This window comes from Aquila chrysaetos, chromosome Z (genome assembly GCF_900496995.4).
Source record: "Aquila chrysaetos chrysaetos chromosome Z, bAquChr1.4, whole genome shotgun sequence".
Taxonomy (NCBI): Eukaryota; Metazoa; Chordata; class Aves; order Accipitriformes; family Accipitridae; genus Aquila; species Aquila chrysaetos.
The window spans coordinates 83,781,495-83,800,436 of record NC_044030.1 but is presented as its reverse complement, the minus strand read 5'-3'; the positions used below and the strand labels follow the sequence as shown (position 1 = coordinate 83,800,436).

Below are 18,942 nucleotides of genomic sequence, written 5' to 3'. Positions count from 1 at the left end.
CTTAATTAGATGTACATGTAATTAATGCTATCAAGATTGAACACTAATCGGACTTTTTATTTGCCACTTCTAATACACTATGCTTTTTTTTCTCTTTCTGTACAATGTGACACCCAGGAAATTTACTTTCTATTATTTTCAGTAAACAGAGCAAAGACCCACAGGTAAAGCAGTCTAGTACTTGAACTCTGGAAGTTGAACCTGTAAAAGGAAGACATTTGGATCATGAAATTTAGGAGCTGGGTACATTTTTATGCAATCTTTTTGTCAGAAGGTAGTCTGATAGTCTGGTATATTATTTACAGTTAAGACATTTCAGTGAATGGACATTGCATTACTATTTTGTGTTAATAATTATCCATGTAAAGAAAAAATAAGGCTTGTAGATCTCCTTAATCTACATGTGGGATGTTCATTGGTTCCCAGGGAAACCATTAAGGTAGGATTTGAAGAGTACAAATGAGAAACTATGATAAAGCAGAGTTGGAGGCTGAATCTCTTATAAAAGCCTCTGAGAGTGAGTAACCCTAAACATTAACTAGATTTGAGGTGGAGGTTCCCATTAGTGAATGAGGACCTAAGAATTCATCCTAAGAGTATGCAGAGTATGAAATGATACAAAGCAAAGTAATTTTAGAGATGTGACGTGGTGTTTTCAGCCTACATAATACTTTAATCCTCAGACCTACTATTCTAAAACCATCAGCTGTGGTTAATCAGGAATGCTTACAGCAGGGACTGAAATGGCCAGCTCACTCCTTTTTTCCAATCAAATTTTGCTCTCAACTACACTGCTGTCCTATGTACTTGTGAAGGTAGGATTCAGTACATAGTTTGGATCTTCTTTTGACTGCAAGCCAAATGAAAAATTGTTTTTGACTCAATTGCTATACAAGATGGTTAGTTTTCCCTCTGGACATTCAGTAGTCTGTAATAAAATCCCCCAATTTCTAAGAGTTTTAAAATGTGTTTTCAGTCTGTTTTTAAGAGATCTGGACAGAGCTGAGTCATTGTTCCTAACCTAGTCCTGTATTGGAGCTGTTCCATAGGATAGGGGATTTTTCAGTCTGTCTGGTTCATGCCATTTAGCTGGTGCCTCTGACTTCCAGGTACCCTCCTAACTTCTTACACCTGCTCCGTCAGAGTTTTCTTATGCAGGGCAGGAGGGATCATACTGGGCTTCTAGCCTAATCCCTCCTGGGAACAAACTGGAAGGCAGGCAGTGGTACACATGCTGAGTGACACAATTTCATCATCACTGTCTTTAGCTACAGGGAAGCTACATCTCTTTGCTAACTAACCCATGTGGTGATGCTCACCATCCTTTCTGAGTCAGATTAATTCTTTCCTTGAGGCTGAAAGGAGCTGCCCAGGGGTCAAGACAGGCAGAGTTCTTGCCTCTCTCAATAGCTTGGCTCTATTTTTGTTCTTTTTGCACATGCTGGTTGACTCTCCAGACTCTGAGAAAGAGCTGTTACCCTTTGATGTTAGGGTAACACTTGAGCAATAGTTGAAGTTAATGGCTGTAGGATGCTGTGTGTCTTTTCAAATCAGGCAATGAATGATGTATCTGTTATCTTTGCTGGGAAGGAACAAAGAGTAATAACCCACCATAGCCAGCGTTGGCCATTGCATAACCACACTAAAAGTCAACATCCAAAGGCTGGACTGAAAGGCTCTTAAGCCTGATACCAACTCCTGGTGTTGAAAGTTTGCCCAGCTGGATCTGGCAGGTCTGGTCCTCTCTGTGCAGGGATGATGTGAAGGATGCTGCTGGCTGCCCTTTCTCCTGTGCTGGTATATCCTTCTCTGACCCATATTGAAAATCTCTACTGCATACTGGCATGTTGTGAACTCCCCCGTGGATGATGTGCACTTCTCCATGTGCACTTCTCCATATGCAGTGATGCCAGGTGGACACACAGGAGCTGCACTGCAGTGGAGCTTTGCAGTGGGTGGGGTTCATAATCAGAGTGTTGTTCTAAAGGTTTTTAGTAATGGAAGTGTCATGGATGAATTCTTCATCCACTCTCTCTAGGTGGTATTTCATTTATTATCAGAGATACTTGCTTTTCAAGAATGTATTCCTTTTCAGTTCATGGCTGGAGACTTAAAAAATAAAATTCCCCTCTCATTAGTTTATTATCATTTTGAGAACTCATTCTCTGAAACCCATGTTTATTATTATTTTGTCTGAATCTCTCACTGTAAAATATAGAAGAGTTTGTGTCCTTCAGAGTGGCCTTAAATAGCAGTAGCACAAAGAAAGTGATCAGATGCCATTAGCAGCCTTCTGCTGGATTAATGGGCAGCAAAATCTGGTGAAGATGCCTGGAGCTTTCTAGCATCACTGTTGTGATTTTGTACATAATTGCCCACGAGCAGCTACACAACATCCAGCTCAGCTACACAACATGTAGCTCAGCCACAGCATCATGCTGTCAGACCTGTGCACCCACACATCCCTCCCCATCAGCTTTCCAGCTAAGACAAATTGAGGCCAATCGCCTCTCTCAAGGTTACACAGTGAGGCAGTAGCTCTCCTGCGGTTAAAATTCCCCATGTCTACATGGCTTTTAGGCTTTTTGTCCTGGCCACTTGTGTGACAAGTCTTTATCCACCTGCCTACTTGAACAGACTGGTTTTGTTGGAAAATCAGCCTGTGCTGTGCAAAAATAGATGTGATATGATGTTGTCCAAATATTTCAGCAGGGCTTGCTTGAGAATGCCACAAGTTACTTATTCAGGCCATCATTTTGCAAACACTTTCAGCTGACAAAAGCCAGCACAGCTGCCAAAGAGTGTGTTCTTCTCACCCCTCCACCTCCAGCTTCCCTGCTCATGCCTCCCATGTAGCATCCTCTTTCCTGTTTTTTGGGAGTGTTTATGTGCTTGTGCAGTGAATCTGGACTGGGAAGCTGATCCATGTGAAAACTAACCTTTTAAATTCTTTTTCTGCTGGGTTTACTCTAAACTGGATTACCTTTCTGATAGTCATGACGCATCCATGCAAACACTAATGCTATACAAGAGAAGGAGCAGTGCAACAGCAAAGACAGGTAGTTGAGAGCAGGACAGGTTTGCTTTTTCCGTTGGTAATACCAGCTTAGGCCAGGTTGTAGTAATTGTAATGCTGCAGCTTCATGTTATCTTCAGCCATTAATAAATGATTCTGTCCTGGCACACCATGAACATTTCCATAAAATAATGTAGTCTGGAACAGCTAGTTGGAAATGTTTGAGAAAGTGGTATTTATTTTTTTTAATTAGGGCCTTTAGACCAGATGCTGCACTTTCATTAAGCAACTGTGCAGATGTAGGAGAGTCAAAGAAAACCCTTTCTGTACCCAGAATGATATATTTTAGTCTCTTCCAGAGTCAGGAGATGCTGTGTTGCCCCAGGGTAGCATGCAAGCAGTAACACAGTGCACAGACCGGGCTGGAGAAAATGTGAGGGGAGGAGAAAAGGCCTTTGACAGCCTCCCCAAGCTGGGAGGCAGAGGTCAGAGAGGGGAAGGGAGCTGTTGTACTTTGGATGTTCGACTTGTCAGAATTTGTTTAGTGAAAAAACAGAAATGTTTCCCAAAGCTCCTTTTCTGGGCTCTGGGCACATCTGTTATATGTTCAGAAAAGGAGCTAAAATAACAGGGGGGGAAAAAGTTAACTCCCTAACATCAGACAGGGAGAAGGAGCGATATCCACTTCTGGCTATCAAATTCTAACTGTGAGGGGGGAAACATCACCCTCTAACCTGCCCCAAAAGAGTTAGGAACAAAGAGGTTCCCAGGAGCATGTTCAGGAGTTTACGTCATCACGGATCCTCTGGAGAACAGGGTCTGACCAGCTCCTGGGAATGCCTTACACCCAGCTCAGTGCCTGTTATACTGATGTAGCTCATCTTTAACATGAGCAGGATTTTCAGGGAGAAATGCAGATTTTTAGCAGCGATAGCCTGTTTGGAACCAATGAAGATCTCAGTTACATTTCCTCTTACTTATCACCAAGCATCTGTAAAAGACTGGAGCCCAAGCAAAATGAGTCAGGACATGTGGAGTTTGAGGTACGGACAGAGCCTTTGACAAGGTCTGAAACAGGCTTGTAGGGAGTAGGGAAAACATGACAACATCACTTGCAGCCAAGCAAAAACTCATCTGCACCAAAAAATGTCTCCTAAAGAACACAATCTCTCTTCTATGCTTGCTGCCAATTGTACTTGATTAATCAGGTTTCTGTGGGGGTGGTTTCCTTCACTCCATTCCTAACAGCATATTTTTTCATAAATGATCTTAATCTTGTTGCAGATAATTCATTGCCCGCAAGATCATGACTGTTCCAAAAAGTTGCAGTAGTTTGCCCTCAGAAACTAATAAAATTCTTGTTGGAAAGCCATAAATACCTTTTCAAGACATCAGCTGCACAAAGGTATTTGTTCTTTTAAAAGTAATCATTGTGTGTTTCCCCCCTGCAAAAAAGGGGAGTGGGAGACTGGTTTTGATCCTGTGGAGCTGATTGAAGTTTTCCTGCTGGAGTCTATTAGGTAGTTTCAAGCCAGGGAGCATTTATGTGCAATACACCTGTTTCCAATAGCTCCGCCACCTCCATAAAGAGAGCTGCAGCAGAAAGTCCCATTCACTCTGGGAAAAACACATTTTAGAATAGCCTCCCATCCCCCAGCCAGATGGGATCAAGCTGAGGCAGTTGCAGTCCAGGTCCCATGAGAAATACTACAAAAAGTGCAATTAAAATAATTAGTTAATGCCTTTTTTATCCGGCATGGTAACAAATAGGGAAAAAAGCTTGAAATAGCTATTCTACATATCAGTCCAGTATGATACTGGATGCTTCCCAGGATTGCTCTAAGCTTTCCCTAGGGCTTTAAAAGAGCTTGCGGGTGCTTGGCCGATTGCTGGATTAAGTATCTCTATTACTGATGGTAACGGGGGTAGGTTAAAGCCACTTGCACAGTAGATTTTGCTGTGAGAACAAAAAAAACCCTGAGTCTGAAATGATAATAAAGCGATTTAGATTCTGCTTCCTCCCTTGGAAATCAAGATTGTCTCCCATTGATTTAAGCATGTACTGGCTTAGATTCTGATTAAGCAGAATTTGCCTGATGATTCAAATTTATGGGGGATGTACAAATGAAAAATACATGGCCAAATACATCCCTGGCACAACTCAGTGAAATCTGGCATTTACCCAATCGTTAGCTGCTTGTTGTTCGAGGGTTTCTCTGCTAACCTTCAAATGGTGCAGCAAGTGAAGATTTCTTTTGCAGGCATTTTAATTCCTTTTCCTGAAGCGTTCATAGCAAATAAAGCAGTGTACCAGGAACTGTAGTCCCAGTAAGCTGTATTTGTTATTGCCATAGCAAGTGGTATTTAGTCTGCAGCCTAGTGAGATGACCAAAGGGTGAAATGCAACCTAAAAACCAGGGCAGATTCTCTTAACAATCCTTAGCTTCTCTGATTTCACTCTCAGATTTCATCCAAGGGCCAAATTATGCAAAAATATTTTTTTTTTTTCATATTATATTCCTGTCACTGTTCCCTGCCATCCCTATGGGGGGAACCTGGAGGTCAGGCATCTTAGCAAAGGGCATGAAAATAAGGGAATGTTGAATAATAAATTCTTCAGATCATGCAGGCTGTTCCTATCTCCCACCTTCCTGACAGGTGATTACAGAACAGCCTAGCTGAGGAAGTTTTGAGTGGCTTACACAGTGATTCTGTGGTGTTAATATGCAATCTGTGAAACTGTCAGTGCTCTTAGCCTTTGCATGCATTGTCAAAGGAGTTTCTGAATCTCAGTAAGCACTTTGTCATGTGGCAGGGACTTCCAAAAGCTATGTGCTATATAACTGGGCATTTCCTTTTAATAGTTTCAAACTATTTCATTTTTGTTGCTTTTTAAATTCTTTCAGTTCTGGGAGAAATGGTATTTTAAAGAATCTCATTTTCTTATATTGTCTGGAAATGTAACTCCCCCTCTCTCCTCACCCCAGACCATTTTTTAATGTTACTGGGAGAAAGAAATATCACAACTCCCCAGATTTGCCTTGTCTTCCTTTTGACTGTGAGAGGAGGGTTAATAGTAGAAGTGGGAAGAAGGGTTAGCAAAGGGGAGTGCTAGTCATGTGGACAGAATGCCAGCAGCAAAGCTGGCGCATGTTTCATTCGCATGAAAGTATGTTTTATTCATTCAGTGATGATCATCTACAGTAGCTATGAGAGAGAAAAAAGAGTACCAGAGTAATACTGGAAATCTAGGTGAAATTCTGCAGCTTCGTCCCCCTTCAATGGCAGGTGGCCGCAGGAAATGTGAGTTTCTGTGACAGTTTCACTGGAATTAATATAGGCACGTTCATGAATTAAATATTAACATTTATAGCTCACTTCTGTATGTTATTTACTTGGCACTGACTTCAACTTGTTTTCATGCTGTTTTCACACTTGGCCCTCTCACCAACGTTTAGGCGTCCACCATGCAGATACCTGCAACTGAACTGATCTTCCCAAGCTCCCATTATAGTCAGGAAAGACAAAGGCATTTTTAGGATGTGATTCATTTGACATAGCTTGGAAATTTGCTTTAGGATGAAAAGAACTGCTAGTCTCCAGGGAGTGTATTGACTGAATCTCAGCTAACTGCATGGAGGGTTTCAGTAGGCTGTAGGCACATACATTTATGGTGGGAGTCGGGTACATCTATGTTTAGTGCTATTAATACCTAGATTTCCCGGTTCCCATGAGCTGTGCATGATATTTGTCTGTCTTAACCAGATGATCCTGGGGCATGTCAAGTGGTTCAGGATGGCAGCACTTAGGGAACTGAATCCTGTGCCCAGTCAGGTGGATCATCCTCTTGCAGTCCTCGGACTGACAAAGTCATATGTTAAAAGGCAGAAGAGTTTTTTTGCCTTACGCGATAAGTGGAAAGCTTTGTACAGTTGTCCTTGTTACTCCTGCAATACACCTGCAAGGCCAAGAAATGCTATGATTGCTGGTTCAGAAATGAGGGAAGAGGTGCTGAGGAGGGTAAAGATACTCATCTGCACGGCATATGGAGCGTAAGGTGAGGTGACTAAGCAGTAGATGACTCCACTGCATCACGCAGAAATCACAGTTCAAGTGCTGGAAACAGCCATCCTTTTGCAGAAGTGCTGTTTTGCCTTCCCAAGCCAGCTTGGAGATCTCAGCACTGTGGCGTAGCTCTGCCTGAAGTCATGAAGGGAGCCTGGTGACACATGAAGCTGAGCCCAAACCTCCTTCTAATTAGCAACGATGGTTAGAGCTGTTGTCCCCCCCTGGGATGAGGATAAGGATGAACTTGGCTTTTGGCCTGCTGGGAGGAAGTTTAGGGGTTTATGTTAAAAAAGGACTGGATAGGTTTGCAAAAATAGCAAACTAGGGAATAGTTAATGATTTTTTAATTGCATCTCTTACTTTTGATATTAATAACCTATTAAAACGAATGGAGTATGAAATGCTGATGTTTGAAGTCAGCTTGGATGGATACTGTTGAACTGCAACTTTTTTGTAGCTCTGTAACATTTCACTAGCTGCTGGGAAGATAATACTTTTAACAGGAACATATGAATTCTGGGGCACAGACATGCCTTGATGGGAGAGTGGGGATGGCAAGGAAGGGCAACAGAGTTAGTGGCTTTCCTGCATATTTTCGGGAAGGATGATTTGCTGGTTCCAGACAGCAGCTGGTGAATTCAAGTATGTATTTAACATTCAAAGTCAAGCTCTGCTCTGTGTAGGGCTGGTCGGAGCTTGTAGGGATTTACCAGGTGTGTGCCCCAGAGCGAGGTATGTATTCCTGTGAAGTTTGTGACCAGCTAAACTAAGATCATGTGCCACAGCACAATGTTTATCGTGAAAGCACTGTTTTTTGCAGTGCTAGTCTGTTCCTCTCCTTCATCGACTGGAAGGAGCAATGCTGAGGAAAAAGGCATATCCTTCCTTTGCCCAAAGCAGATAGATGCTATATGTATAGATATGAACTAGAGCTTCCTTGGATTTCCAAGCCAAACCTGTAGTGGTATCCAAGGCAAGGGGATAGCACCTGAACATGAGCTGTCAGAGGGAAATTAGTGACTGTGCCATAGTTCCCCGATGCGCTGAAAGGCCTTAAGTTTCCTGCTGCTTTGTATTTGGTATGGTGCCTTTTCCCAGTTGGGAAAAGTGAATGGAAAAATGCTACCCAGTGCAGTGTATGTGAGGCATGGCTCCAGGCCTGAAGAAGGAAAAGCAAGAGAAAGCAGGAACACACAGCAATTGGAGGCTAGAAAGTTGTAAATTAAAAACGGGTGAGGCACAGTCTTCATACACCCTTTCCATCTTTCTTTTAGTTTCCTTGTCTGTTAAACTTTAGAGCAAAAGTTTAATTAGTTTATAATGACAGTATACAACAGTATAGCATATATCCTCCATGATCTCTCTGTCTTTGTCACAGTAAAAAGGAGACTTAAGTGTGATTATTGCCCCTTTTATTAAGCAAATATTTTGTCTGTGATTCCACTGGAGGTGAACTCACAGCACTGTTCTTGTTTGCAGCTACTCTCACAGGCTGCAAGGACTCACAAACAGTACTAGTTATGATTTTTATTATCACATCAGGGAAGAGCTTTCCTCATCAGTTAGCCAACTTTCGGACCTGTGAAACTTTCAGTGTGAATCTGGCACCATGGTTCATTTTCTTAAGTGCTGTGTGGATTGCAAAATAGGAATACTGATTCGGGTGTTCCTGTGTCATTCACATCTGTGAAATGGGAAACAAGATAACGTCACAAAATGAAGATCCAAAATGCAGATACAATATTTAATTTTAAACTGATTGTGAAAGAAGCAACTATCTATCTGATGCAGAGTATCTTCACTGGTGACTTTTCACTGTTTAATGTCCCAACATACTGAACCACAATTGAAAGTTAGATGCATTGAAGAATACGTTTGTAGACTCTGAGCCCAAACAACCATGTTTTTACTGTGCTTGAGCCTCAGATTTCTTCCTCTTCTACCCAGGTCCAAAGCCTTACTCTCTCACTGCCACTAGCTATTTTGTTGCTGCTGTTCACTCATGTGGATCTTATTTATTGTCATTTGACAGAAACTAAAAATGCAATTCAGAAAATGCTTTCCCAAGAGTAATTTGTTCCCAGCAAGACCTTTCTAGCTATACAGTAACATGAAAGCATCAAAGTGCCAGGAGAACTTTTTAAAAATAAACTGCCCTGATGCTAAAATAAGCTTTAATTGATTGAGAATTGCACTGAGCCTGACAATCTGAACCATTTATTATTATTTTTCCTTTCAAGCTTCAGCTTCATGTGATTTAAAGTGACTGAATTACAGTTCCCACATACCTTCCTACCCACACTGCATGAAAGAAAACCCACGCACAAACTTCTTAGCTCCAGAGGAGCTGCTGGATACACCTGGAAGAAAATAAAAAAGCTGATTGAAAGTGAAGTTTAAATAAAGGTGATGATGATGGGAATGTGTTGCAAAAAACCCCTATTCTGGCTAAATGCCATGCTGCGCTTCCCTGCCCTCAGAAGAGAGCTCTCCTGGGGATGTCTCTCCCTGTCAAAGACATTTCCTTAATGTCTGCTTGTAGAGCACTGGATCCTGTAGGCCAGATGCTGTCACAACTCCTTGTGTTGGAGGTTAATAATAGGCTGTGGATAAACTACCACTCTGTCTTCCCCATTTTAGGTTTTTAAAGAAAAAAACACAACCGAGTAGCTGTACTCGGCTATTTAAATAAATAACCTGTTGCAGGCTCTCTAGCAAAAGGTCAACACCACCACCAAAGACTGCTGATAAATGTGCAAAACTTTCTGGCTGATGGAAAGGAGGCTGTACTGGCGGTCCTGTGCTATGGAGAAGTAAGCACTGGAAAGATGTGGAATATAGCAAATGTCAGTGGGGTCAGTTATGGGGTTTCTTCTTGGCAGTGTATTGTGGAGGATGGAAGTCTGGTCAGGCATTCATTAATGATAACTAGTTATACTTTTTAAAAGTATGTCAGCTGTACTCATGGCATGTTTGGGTGTGCGAGCAGAGAAAACATGGATCACTACCTTCAGCCTGGGGAGTGTTTTTAGACTCATGCCAGTATAATGGGGCTCATGGGTCATGGGTAGCTGCAATTTCCCCAAGGGCTATGCCATGTTCAGGTCAGAACAGCTCCCAAGCTAGCCCCAAGCTTCAGTTGGGTTTAACATCTCACCGTAAGTCTTTATCTGAATTGTAGCCCTGGACAATTCACTGTAGCCAAGAGCCAAACAAGGATTTTCATTTAACTCCCAAAATTTCAAGAGGAGGAAGATGCTTAAATACCATTTTGGCTGCGGCCCTCAATCTCTGTGCCCAAGTCAGCACTGCCTGTGATAGTGCTGTGATGTTTATGTTCACAGAGCCAGCAAAGCTCAAACTGCTGGTAGAGGTTAGGGGTGATCCAGGCCCTGTCTACGGATGAGTTTCTTGGTCTGGGTGGATGGCTGTCCCCTTGGGACTCCCAGACTTGTTTGTCAGAAAAATGGACCATCGTCACCTTGGGTTTGCATCCTAGTACATGTTTCATGCTATCAAACATTACCTCTAAATCACAATTCCTGCTCTCTGTCAAAGGGCCTAACAAATCCCTCGCTCACCTTTCTTTCTTGCCTGCTTAAGTTATAAATCCTCATGGCAAGAACTGGCTCTGCTAATGCCCAGCCGCAGTGGCTAACACAGTCCTGTTCCAGGAGTGGTCTCTATTTGCTACACTCATACAGATAAGCATGACCCAGGAATTCATGGCAGATCGCAGATCCAAAGGAAGGAATTTGAAAGGGTCGCCAGTTTTATTAATAGCCATCTCTGTAACCACATGCAGGTCAGACCGGACACTGTGCAGAGCTTAAAAGCTGAATCCACGCAATCACAGGAGGGGCAGAAAGATGTGCCTAGTCACAGTACTGTAAGGATAGAGATTTCTTTCTTTAGGGTTGGTTGCCTAGATTTCCAGTGAGCAGTTCCACAGTGCTAGAAGAGCGAAATAAAATATATTTCAGGAAGAGCGGGGATTTCTGAAGACTGCAGAAGCCAGGTGGATATTTTTTTTTATTTATAATTTTTGTCATGGACTGAACTAAGCATGGACTATTTAAAAAAATCATGATGCATCTGAAAATATATTGGCTTTGCCTAGAAGAGTAACTCAGGTAAACAGGTGGACTACCCAAGACAACACTTGTTGCCTACAGTGTGTAGTTAGTAATGTCATCAGTGCTGTAGGAGGACAACATGAAGAATGGTTTGAAAGCTGAATGTCTGGACTGCTTGAAAGTTAGTGTGAATTGAAGCTGATAGTTAATTCAAGAGGAATATACTTCATTCCTTTGAATGCAAAATCAATGCAGAACTGTGGTAAAAAGGCAAAGGTAACTTTTCCTAAATAATTTTCTATAATAGGTCTCTTCTACATCCTGATTATAAGCATAGTGTAAAATTTTTGAAGTGCTTAATTAGCTGATTATTGAGGAATATTTTCTTGTTCGTGTTTACCCCCATTCTGATTAGTACTACTTACTGACACAGCAAAACCTATTCCAAGATCAGATTCATTGTCTCTGTGAATTAAGTCTAACCTTATATGCCATATTATAGTTTTTTTTAAAAATCTCAGATTAACATTTTTATTTTTGCTGTAAAAATATATTGTTAAAATAGTGAAATAATTATTAATTGGGTTTTTCAGCATTAGCTAATGTGTGATCCTTATTCTGACCATGGGAAATATTTTGTAGTGTTAATGCTAGAATATTTTCAGCAAAAAGAAGTATCAAAACTTTCAACTGCTATTGGACTTGTAAAGTGAATGCCATTGACTCCAGCACCTTCCGGGTTTTCACTGGGAGGTTTTAGGTGTGGTTTTGATGAACTAGGTGGGAGTTATAACTTGCTTTGGATAGAGGCAGGATCATGTTCCTATTCTAAGAGCAAGTGTCGGCCATGGAAACCCTTTGACCCCTGCATGGTTCTGCTAACATCTCAGTCCTGTTGATTTGGTGCTAAATCCAGGGCTCCCATGCAGTGCTCCGAGATCAAAATAATGCTTCTAACAGATGATTCCTGTAAAAGCAATTTGGTCCTATTTCCTTTTCCCTGCAGAGAAACTGAGCTTCCGTCATTCTCAATTATTTGCAGGGTTGCTGTGAGCCTGTACAGGATCATAATAATCACGTTAAACTTCCTGTATTTTCTAGCAATCTGGAAACGCCACTGGGAAAGCAAGGCTGTCCCTAGCATTGAGCCCAGCTTAGTTTTGAACTTTGCTATATGTTTTAGCAAGCCCTGCTATAAGGAACTGTTAATAGTAAATGTACAGCACTATAGCCATGGCAGCCTCTACGTTAGAGCTTCCTGCCAGCAAGAGGAAGACCTCATTCCTTTTCCAACAGAGATGGTGTCAGCAGTGTAAAAAAGGGGTATTTTATGCACTGGGTCATTTCTCCCCCAGTGCCTATGTGACCCATAATTGGAAGGAAACTGGTCATGATTCAATAGATGATGTAGTGTATATTCAGTGCAGAGACCATATGTTATCTTCAGGACGCTTCCTCCAATTCAGGCAGCTCCACAGGTAGGAGGCCTGGTGCCAAAGTAGCCATTGTCATCTCCTCATGGCTTAGCCCAACTCAGGAGGAAATAAATGTTTACATCTTAGCTGAATCCATAATCCATTCAGCTTCCTTCAATATCCCAGTTTAAGACATATGGATTTGTGGCAGTGATGGGCGTCTAGACATTGTGTTAAGCACTAGATTATGCTGATAAATTCATGTTTTATATCTGCAAAAGAATTAATATTGATAAGCGTATGTTTATGAGTTCCATATTCAGCAGAACCTTCCAGGCATATACCTATGTGCCAGTGCTTTGCAAAATCAGGGATCTAACAGTTGACACAAGCATTGTAGAAACTGTAAATAGATTTGATTTAATTTTAATTTAAGGGAAAAAATGAGTTGTAAAAAGTGTTCTACTAAAACCTTTTACAGCCCATAGTATTTTGCCATGCTGCGTGTGAAGTTCTTTAATCTGCATAACAGTCATGAAGAGGAGTGGAGAGTGGCTGAGCAGGCAGAAGAGAAAAAATGCTAAAGGAGAACATGAAACATGTTTTGTTTTACTCTGACCCTGTACAATACTGTGAGTTTAACATGTTCAGTTATGTATACTGTGATTTAGACAACCAACAGACAGATCCTGCTATCCAAGACACTAAATGCCCTTGCTTTCAGCTGAAATTAGAATGCATAATCAAACACTGATTCAAATGACAGGTTCAGTGAAAGGTACTTAAGGAAATTCCCAATCAGACCTACCCATTGGAAGTGAATTTTTCTGTTTCATTTGCATTAAAAAATGAACTGCAGCTTAGAAATAATGGCTGCATATTGTCCTTTCAGCAGAGAGAGAGATGTGCTTGTTCCCTGCACAAGAGAAGTAGACCCTGACTCCTACCAGGTTTTGTTCTTTTGCTAATTCAGCTTTCCTTGTGTGGAGCTTCAGAAACATGGCCTTGGTGGTTAGCCAAGGTTTCTTTGTCTTTGAGATTCAATGTTAACTTTTTTTTTTTTAATTCAGTTCTGTTTCATTTGGACTTAAGAGCAAATGATGAACTCCCATTGGAGGGTATCACTGTCTGGAGCATGTTCATGTTTGTGTTAGAGGGCTCAGAGTCTCACTGCTCAGGCTGGAGGAGTTTCCTGTGATAGATTGTCTCTGATGATATTTAGCAAGCAGCTCACATACAACAAATAAAGGCCAGCAAAGTGTGAGACTGACTGCTTCTGGCAGCTTCAGATTATGATAGGCTATGAGCAGTTCCATTTTGCCACTTTTGCTTTAGCCTCTGAAGTCTGTCCTCCAAGAAACGATATAGGAATACCCTTTGTGAGCTTGTGCATATCATGCGGCTTATCCATCTCTCTCTCACCATCTCATAAGAGGTATTTTGAGTAGCTGATACTAGTTAAGTGATACTTGATCCTCTGGTGATGGAAGAGATCTTAGTTACTGGGTTCCTGTGCTCTGGAATGATGCTGACTGGAGTATAGTGTGATGTGGGCTAGACTCCCTGTATGTTACCAGTGCTATTGTAGCTACATTGCCCATTGCAGAGTCAATGCCTACGTGACTAGCAGTCAGTACTGTACACAGCACCTGAGGCCCAGTCATGCCCAGCAAATCTGTGTTTGCAACACAACTTACTGTAATGTCCTTTTCCCCATGCCCTTCTCAAACTCTGGAGGGGCTCTTTTGTTGCCTGTTGCTTGCTTAAGTGCAGGGTGTAAAATCATTAAAAAAAAATTAATTTGTTCTCTGCAGAGGCCTGATGCTTTCAAGGAGGCCTGTAGCTGACAATTCAAACTCTCAAAGGGGCCCTGGGAATGAGTGCTGGCATTGCTCATTCAGCCCTTCTGCATGCACTATATGACTGTTTTCACTCACAACAAATATTGTGGGCAATCCTGAGCACTCTTTGAAAATTTGTTGATAGACATCCTATTTCTTTATGCTTGCACAGAGCTGCTCTGCTTCCAGTTCTGCAGTGTTATTGTAGTACTGGGCTGAAGGCAGCAAACAGATTTCTTTTACATGTGACATCAGGAAGGGTGTCTGCGCAAGATCTGGCACAGAAAACCCTCTCCACTTATAACACGTATCTTTGTACTTTGCTTTTCGCTTTAGGCTTGCAGCTCTCCTGCATATAGGCCTCTCAGGTGCTGTATCTTCTGGCCAGCTCTGACATAGCAGAGAAGGATGAGAGGACACAGAAAATCAAAGACTGACTGAGAGTACACGGCACTTCTGGGCTGTTTACTGCAGCTCAGGCTGACCATCAGTCCAGGAGAAAGAAAGGCTGCTAGGCTCTTGAGTTTGGTGCACTACAGCACAGATATCTCAAGAAAAAAATCACTTTCAATGGAGGGGAATAGAGGAAGAAAGGCTGAAGGTGTTTTCACCAAAACCTAGGTGATATTGAAATCTGCAAAACTGGCATCACACCCATAGAAAGTCATAAGAAGCCAAATTCTACTCTCTGATACTTTGCTGTTATTGTTAAAATAACTCTTGGAGCACCTGAGACAAATTTCTCGGACAGGATTTTCAAAACTATCTGTAAAAATGCAACAAATCAAAGCATTAAGTACCTTTTCCTTCACATCTGCCCTTATTGGCCTTAACTCACAGCTTCTCCATACAAATCTGCTTGTGTATTATCTTGTGGGGTCTCAGTCTGGGATTTCTGATGGCCATACTGCTTTTCCTGTTACTGAGAAGGGTATGCGGTTAGATCCGTCTAAATGATACGGTTCCTATATGGAAACATTCTTGTATTATTTGGGCTTACATGAACTGATTGTTAAAAGAAACATATTTGGCCCTAGAGCTGATGACTTTGACAAGAGGGAATCGAACTGCTTTTGCTATTTAAATTGCAGTCCCCTGGTATGTGTATTATTCCCAGTACAGTACAAATGAGTGCATCCAACTCAGTTATTTTTTTAACCAAAAGATTGGTTTTCTTCCCCTGGTTCAGGAAGACCCTGAACCACAAAATGGTAGGAGAGTGTTTCCAAGGAAGTATCATTTTGTCCTTGCCCTCTTCTTCATTTCCCTGTGTATCCATCACTTGCCACTGTCAAGGACAAGGCACTGGGCTGGATAATCTTTGATCTGACCTGGGATCACCACTCTTTTTATATGCACAGGTGATAATTGAAGCATTTAGCAGGGTTCACAAATGCAAGTGTGGGAACTTTGAAAGGGACTGAAGAAGGACATATCAGAGGCTACATCCCTACACCTTCTCTGCAAAGTCAAGGGTGTTTAAAGGGCTGGTCTCCTCTAGGGGTTCCTGCCTGCAGGAGTTCACGGTGAACAAGTTCCTATCTTCAACACTTTTGTTACTTTTGTTGCTTAAAATTAGGTAAGGCAAAGCCTGCCTTAGCCCTTGATTGTCTTGCCTAAATTGCCAAAGGCCATGCTGAGGACTAGCCCTGGCTTCAGGAACTGCGTTGAAAGGGTTGCACAAAGTTACCTTTGGCCCTTCTTCCCATGCAGCACCAATTACAGCTGAGACAAAGTGCAGAAACAGTCCTGGTTTGCTGCTTTGCACAGCTGGGCTGCTGGCACACTAGAACATTTTGCATACGCTGATTTAACTGTTGGAAAATTTATTCACACAAAAATCTTCCCATTCTCTTAGACAAAGGATTTTTTGTTGTCAAAATTCTTTTCCCATCTGTTATTGGGGCAAAACAACCTCCTAGCCAGGATGTTTCATTCATGGATAAATCTTTTATTGGAACTCGTTTTAAGAATCTAAGGGTTGGGGGCAGATTTTGCTCCCAGTGAAATCAGCAACAAAACTCCCATTAATTTCTATGTGAGCTGAATTGAGCCTCTCCTGACAACGGGGAGATTTTTCAAGGAGTTATGATGGCCGTGGACAAGGTCTTGTCGCTTTGCCCTTTCAAAAGAGAACTGTTTCTGGTGGAGGAACAATCAGAATATTTGTCTCTTTAAATGAATGGTTCTTAGAGCCTGCACTGAGAGGCAGTCTCCCTCTCTGCGGCTGTGAGGCTACTCAGAGCCTCCAATAAATCAGCATGCAGGAACTGAGAGCTCTGTCCTTGAAGAGATGCACAGTGACCTTGCTTACGCTTACTCTGGAGGAATAACCAGGGGAAATATAGGAGCCCAAATAGTGAGCCGTGTATGACTAAAGGCACTGCATTCTGCATGCAAATGCTACAGTACCGAAGGCACGGTACAGACGGCACGCTGCTACACAAAATGCAGCTTTCTTGCTAGCCTGACCAGATTGCTGCTGTTGTTTTTTGCAGGGGACTGAATGAAATCCTCATGATCGTTACATGCTTGTTCAATAATAGCACACCCAGTCACGTCTCCTTGCAAGCACATTTCGTTGGAATCACTGAGCAGAAGCAAAGAAGAGCTGACGACTATGTGTTTCCAACGCGGGTTGCCGGAGCCCTGTGTTTGCCATTGGCTGCAGTTTTCTGGTTTATTTGCAGCTTCCCCCATCTGGAATATGAAAATGGGATTGAAGTAGATAATTGCTAGCAGCGGGTTTTCAAGAGAGGCTTAGAGGGAACAGAATGCCTCTTGCACAGCACAGGCTGCCTGAGCTGAAAGAGCTCTGAAAGATGATTTTAGATGTTACCCACGTCTGAATCTCCTGGAAACTTTACCATGGAAGCGAGCAATTGCGCACAATCCTGGAGCTAACATCCAAAAGGGGCAAGGAAAGGGCAGCAGGGCCAAACAATGGGATACCTTGTCCTTGGATTGCTCACAGAAAAGCCAGCAAGTGTTCCCCTCCTCTTCCCAGCAAAAAGGGCATGAGGGTGACAATGAACTGAATTTTACCCAGCGGAGCTTCAGTGGCTTTTAAGAAGGATGGGATACACTGACCCTTCGTCAAGCAGGGATTTGCTCGGAAACAGAACTTTGTTCTTCATATTCATCTGCGCCTTTGCTGTGGTCACCTTGCTGCAGCAGATCCTCTATGGGAGAAACTATCTCAAAAGGTAAGGGGGGATTTGAGGGAATAGGAAAAGTTGTGTGATTGGACTGAATGGAGACAGAGATCCAGCCATATCATTATAACAGTTCAAACCACTTCTCGGTGTTGTGCTGACAATATTAATATCTTGTCAATCCGGGAAGGTGCATCCAGCATCTGTAGTGTCTGTTAGATTATTAATGAAGGAGACCGTTAGGCAGAGTATAATGATTTGTGTGTTTCTTAGATTGTGTTTTAGTCCTCAGCTGCTGTAAAAATCTAGGTCTTACTTAAGCTAGACTGACATGTACCACCTGAGTATTTGCCCCTGATCAGACCCTGCCATATAGGCTTTTCACCCTATGTAAGTTCAAGCTGAAATGGCTTGAGAGGTTGAATTAAGGTAGTATGCTCATTGCCTAAACTTTAATGACTTTAGAAACAAACATGCGGATGCAATTCCTAAAATCAAAGTGGCAACTTTAGTGTTCCAAATAACAGAGAGAGCACTTTATTTTTTCACTGCTGTATTCTCATGAGTTACTTGCTGAGACTGCTTTGTTGTAGAGCACATCAGTCTTTGATCTGAAAACGGTGCTGCTCTTTTCACAGCAAACACCAGTGGGGATCTTCAAGTGTTTAACCTTGACCCATGCAGAGTTTATTTTACTTAAATCTAGTTTGAGGTCTTATGGCTTGTATGATTTTGTAAAGGGGAATGTTTCTCTTACATGCTTTGAGGTAAGTGGGTTTCAGTAGTGTAGCCAGCTGTTGTGGAATTTTTTACTGGAATTTAGCTGCATTTTGCCAGAAGAGATCAATGGTTTGGTTCTTGCCTGGTTTGCAACTCATATAGTTGTTTGCCTTGTGCCAAGAGCAAGCAAACTGCTGACAAATCAGCAAATGTTTCTTGCAGTGGGGGGGGAACAGCAAGTATGATATTAATATCTATAGACAGGAGCATTGTAGTTTATCCACAAAGCAATTTGTGTGCCTTGCTTAGCAGTGAGGCCTTGGCTGGGGGACTCTTCTCTGCTTTTGGGCACCTCACTTCCAGAAAGATGTGACTCAGTTGGACGGAGCCAAAGGGAAGCGGCAAGAATGAGCAGAGGTGTAGAAAATGTGTTTGTTTGGCTTGGAGAAAATTGAGGGGAGATATGATATCTGTCTTGAAATACCCAAACTATTTCCGCCAAGAGGAAGGTAATAAACACGTCTCTGCGAAGACTCATGACATGACAAGTAGTCATGGACTTAAGTTGCAGCAGGGATGATTTGGATTTAACCATGAAGGGAAACTTAAAGAAAAAGGCTACCTGAGGAGGTATAAAATCTTCATCTTTGG

General features: G+C 42.1%; 1 protein-coding gene across 4 annotated transcripts in view; it reads left to right on the top strand.

The window, feature by feature from the left end:
* The window catches only part of ST8SIA5 (ST8 alpha-N-acetyl-neuraminide alpha-2,8-sialyltransferase 5), an 82,128-nt gene that overhangs the window by 17,270 nt on the left and 45,916 nt on the right, over window positions 1-18,942 (top strand). For 2 of the 4 annotated variants that reach the window (XM_030005424.2, XM_030005425.2), the window contains one exon: window positions 16,915-17,622. In XM_030005424.2, the coding sequence (XP_029861284.1) occupies window positions 17,492-17,622 (131 nt within the window). In that variant the 5' untranslated portion in view covers window positions 16,915-17,491. Of the gene's footprint in view, window positions 1-16,660; window positions 17,623-18,942 lie in introns of those variants that run through there. The other 2 variants (XR_003922070.2, XM_030005426.2) reach the window with 2 other exon arrangements.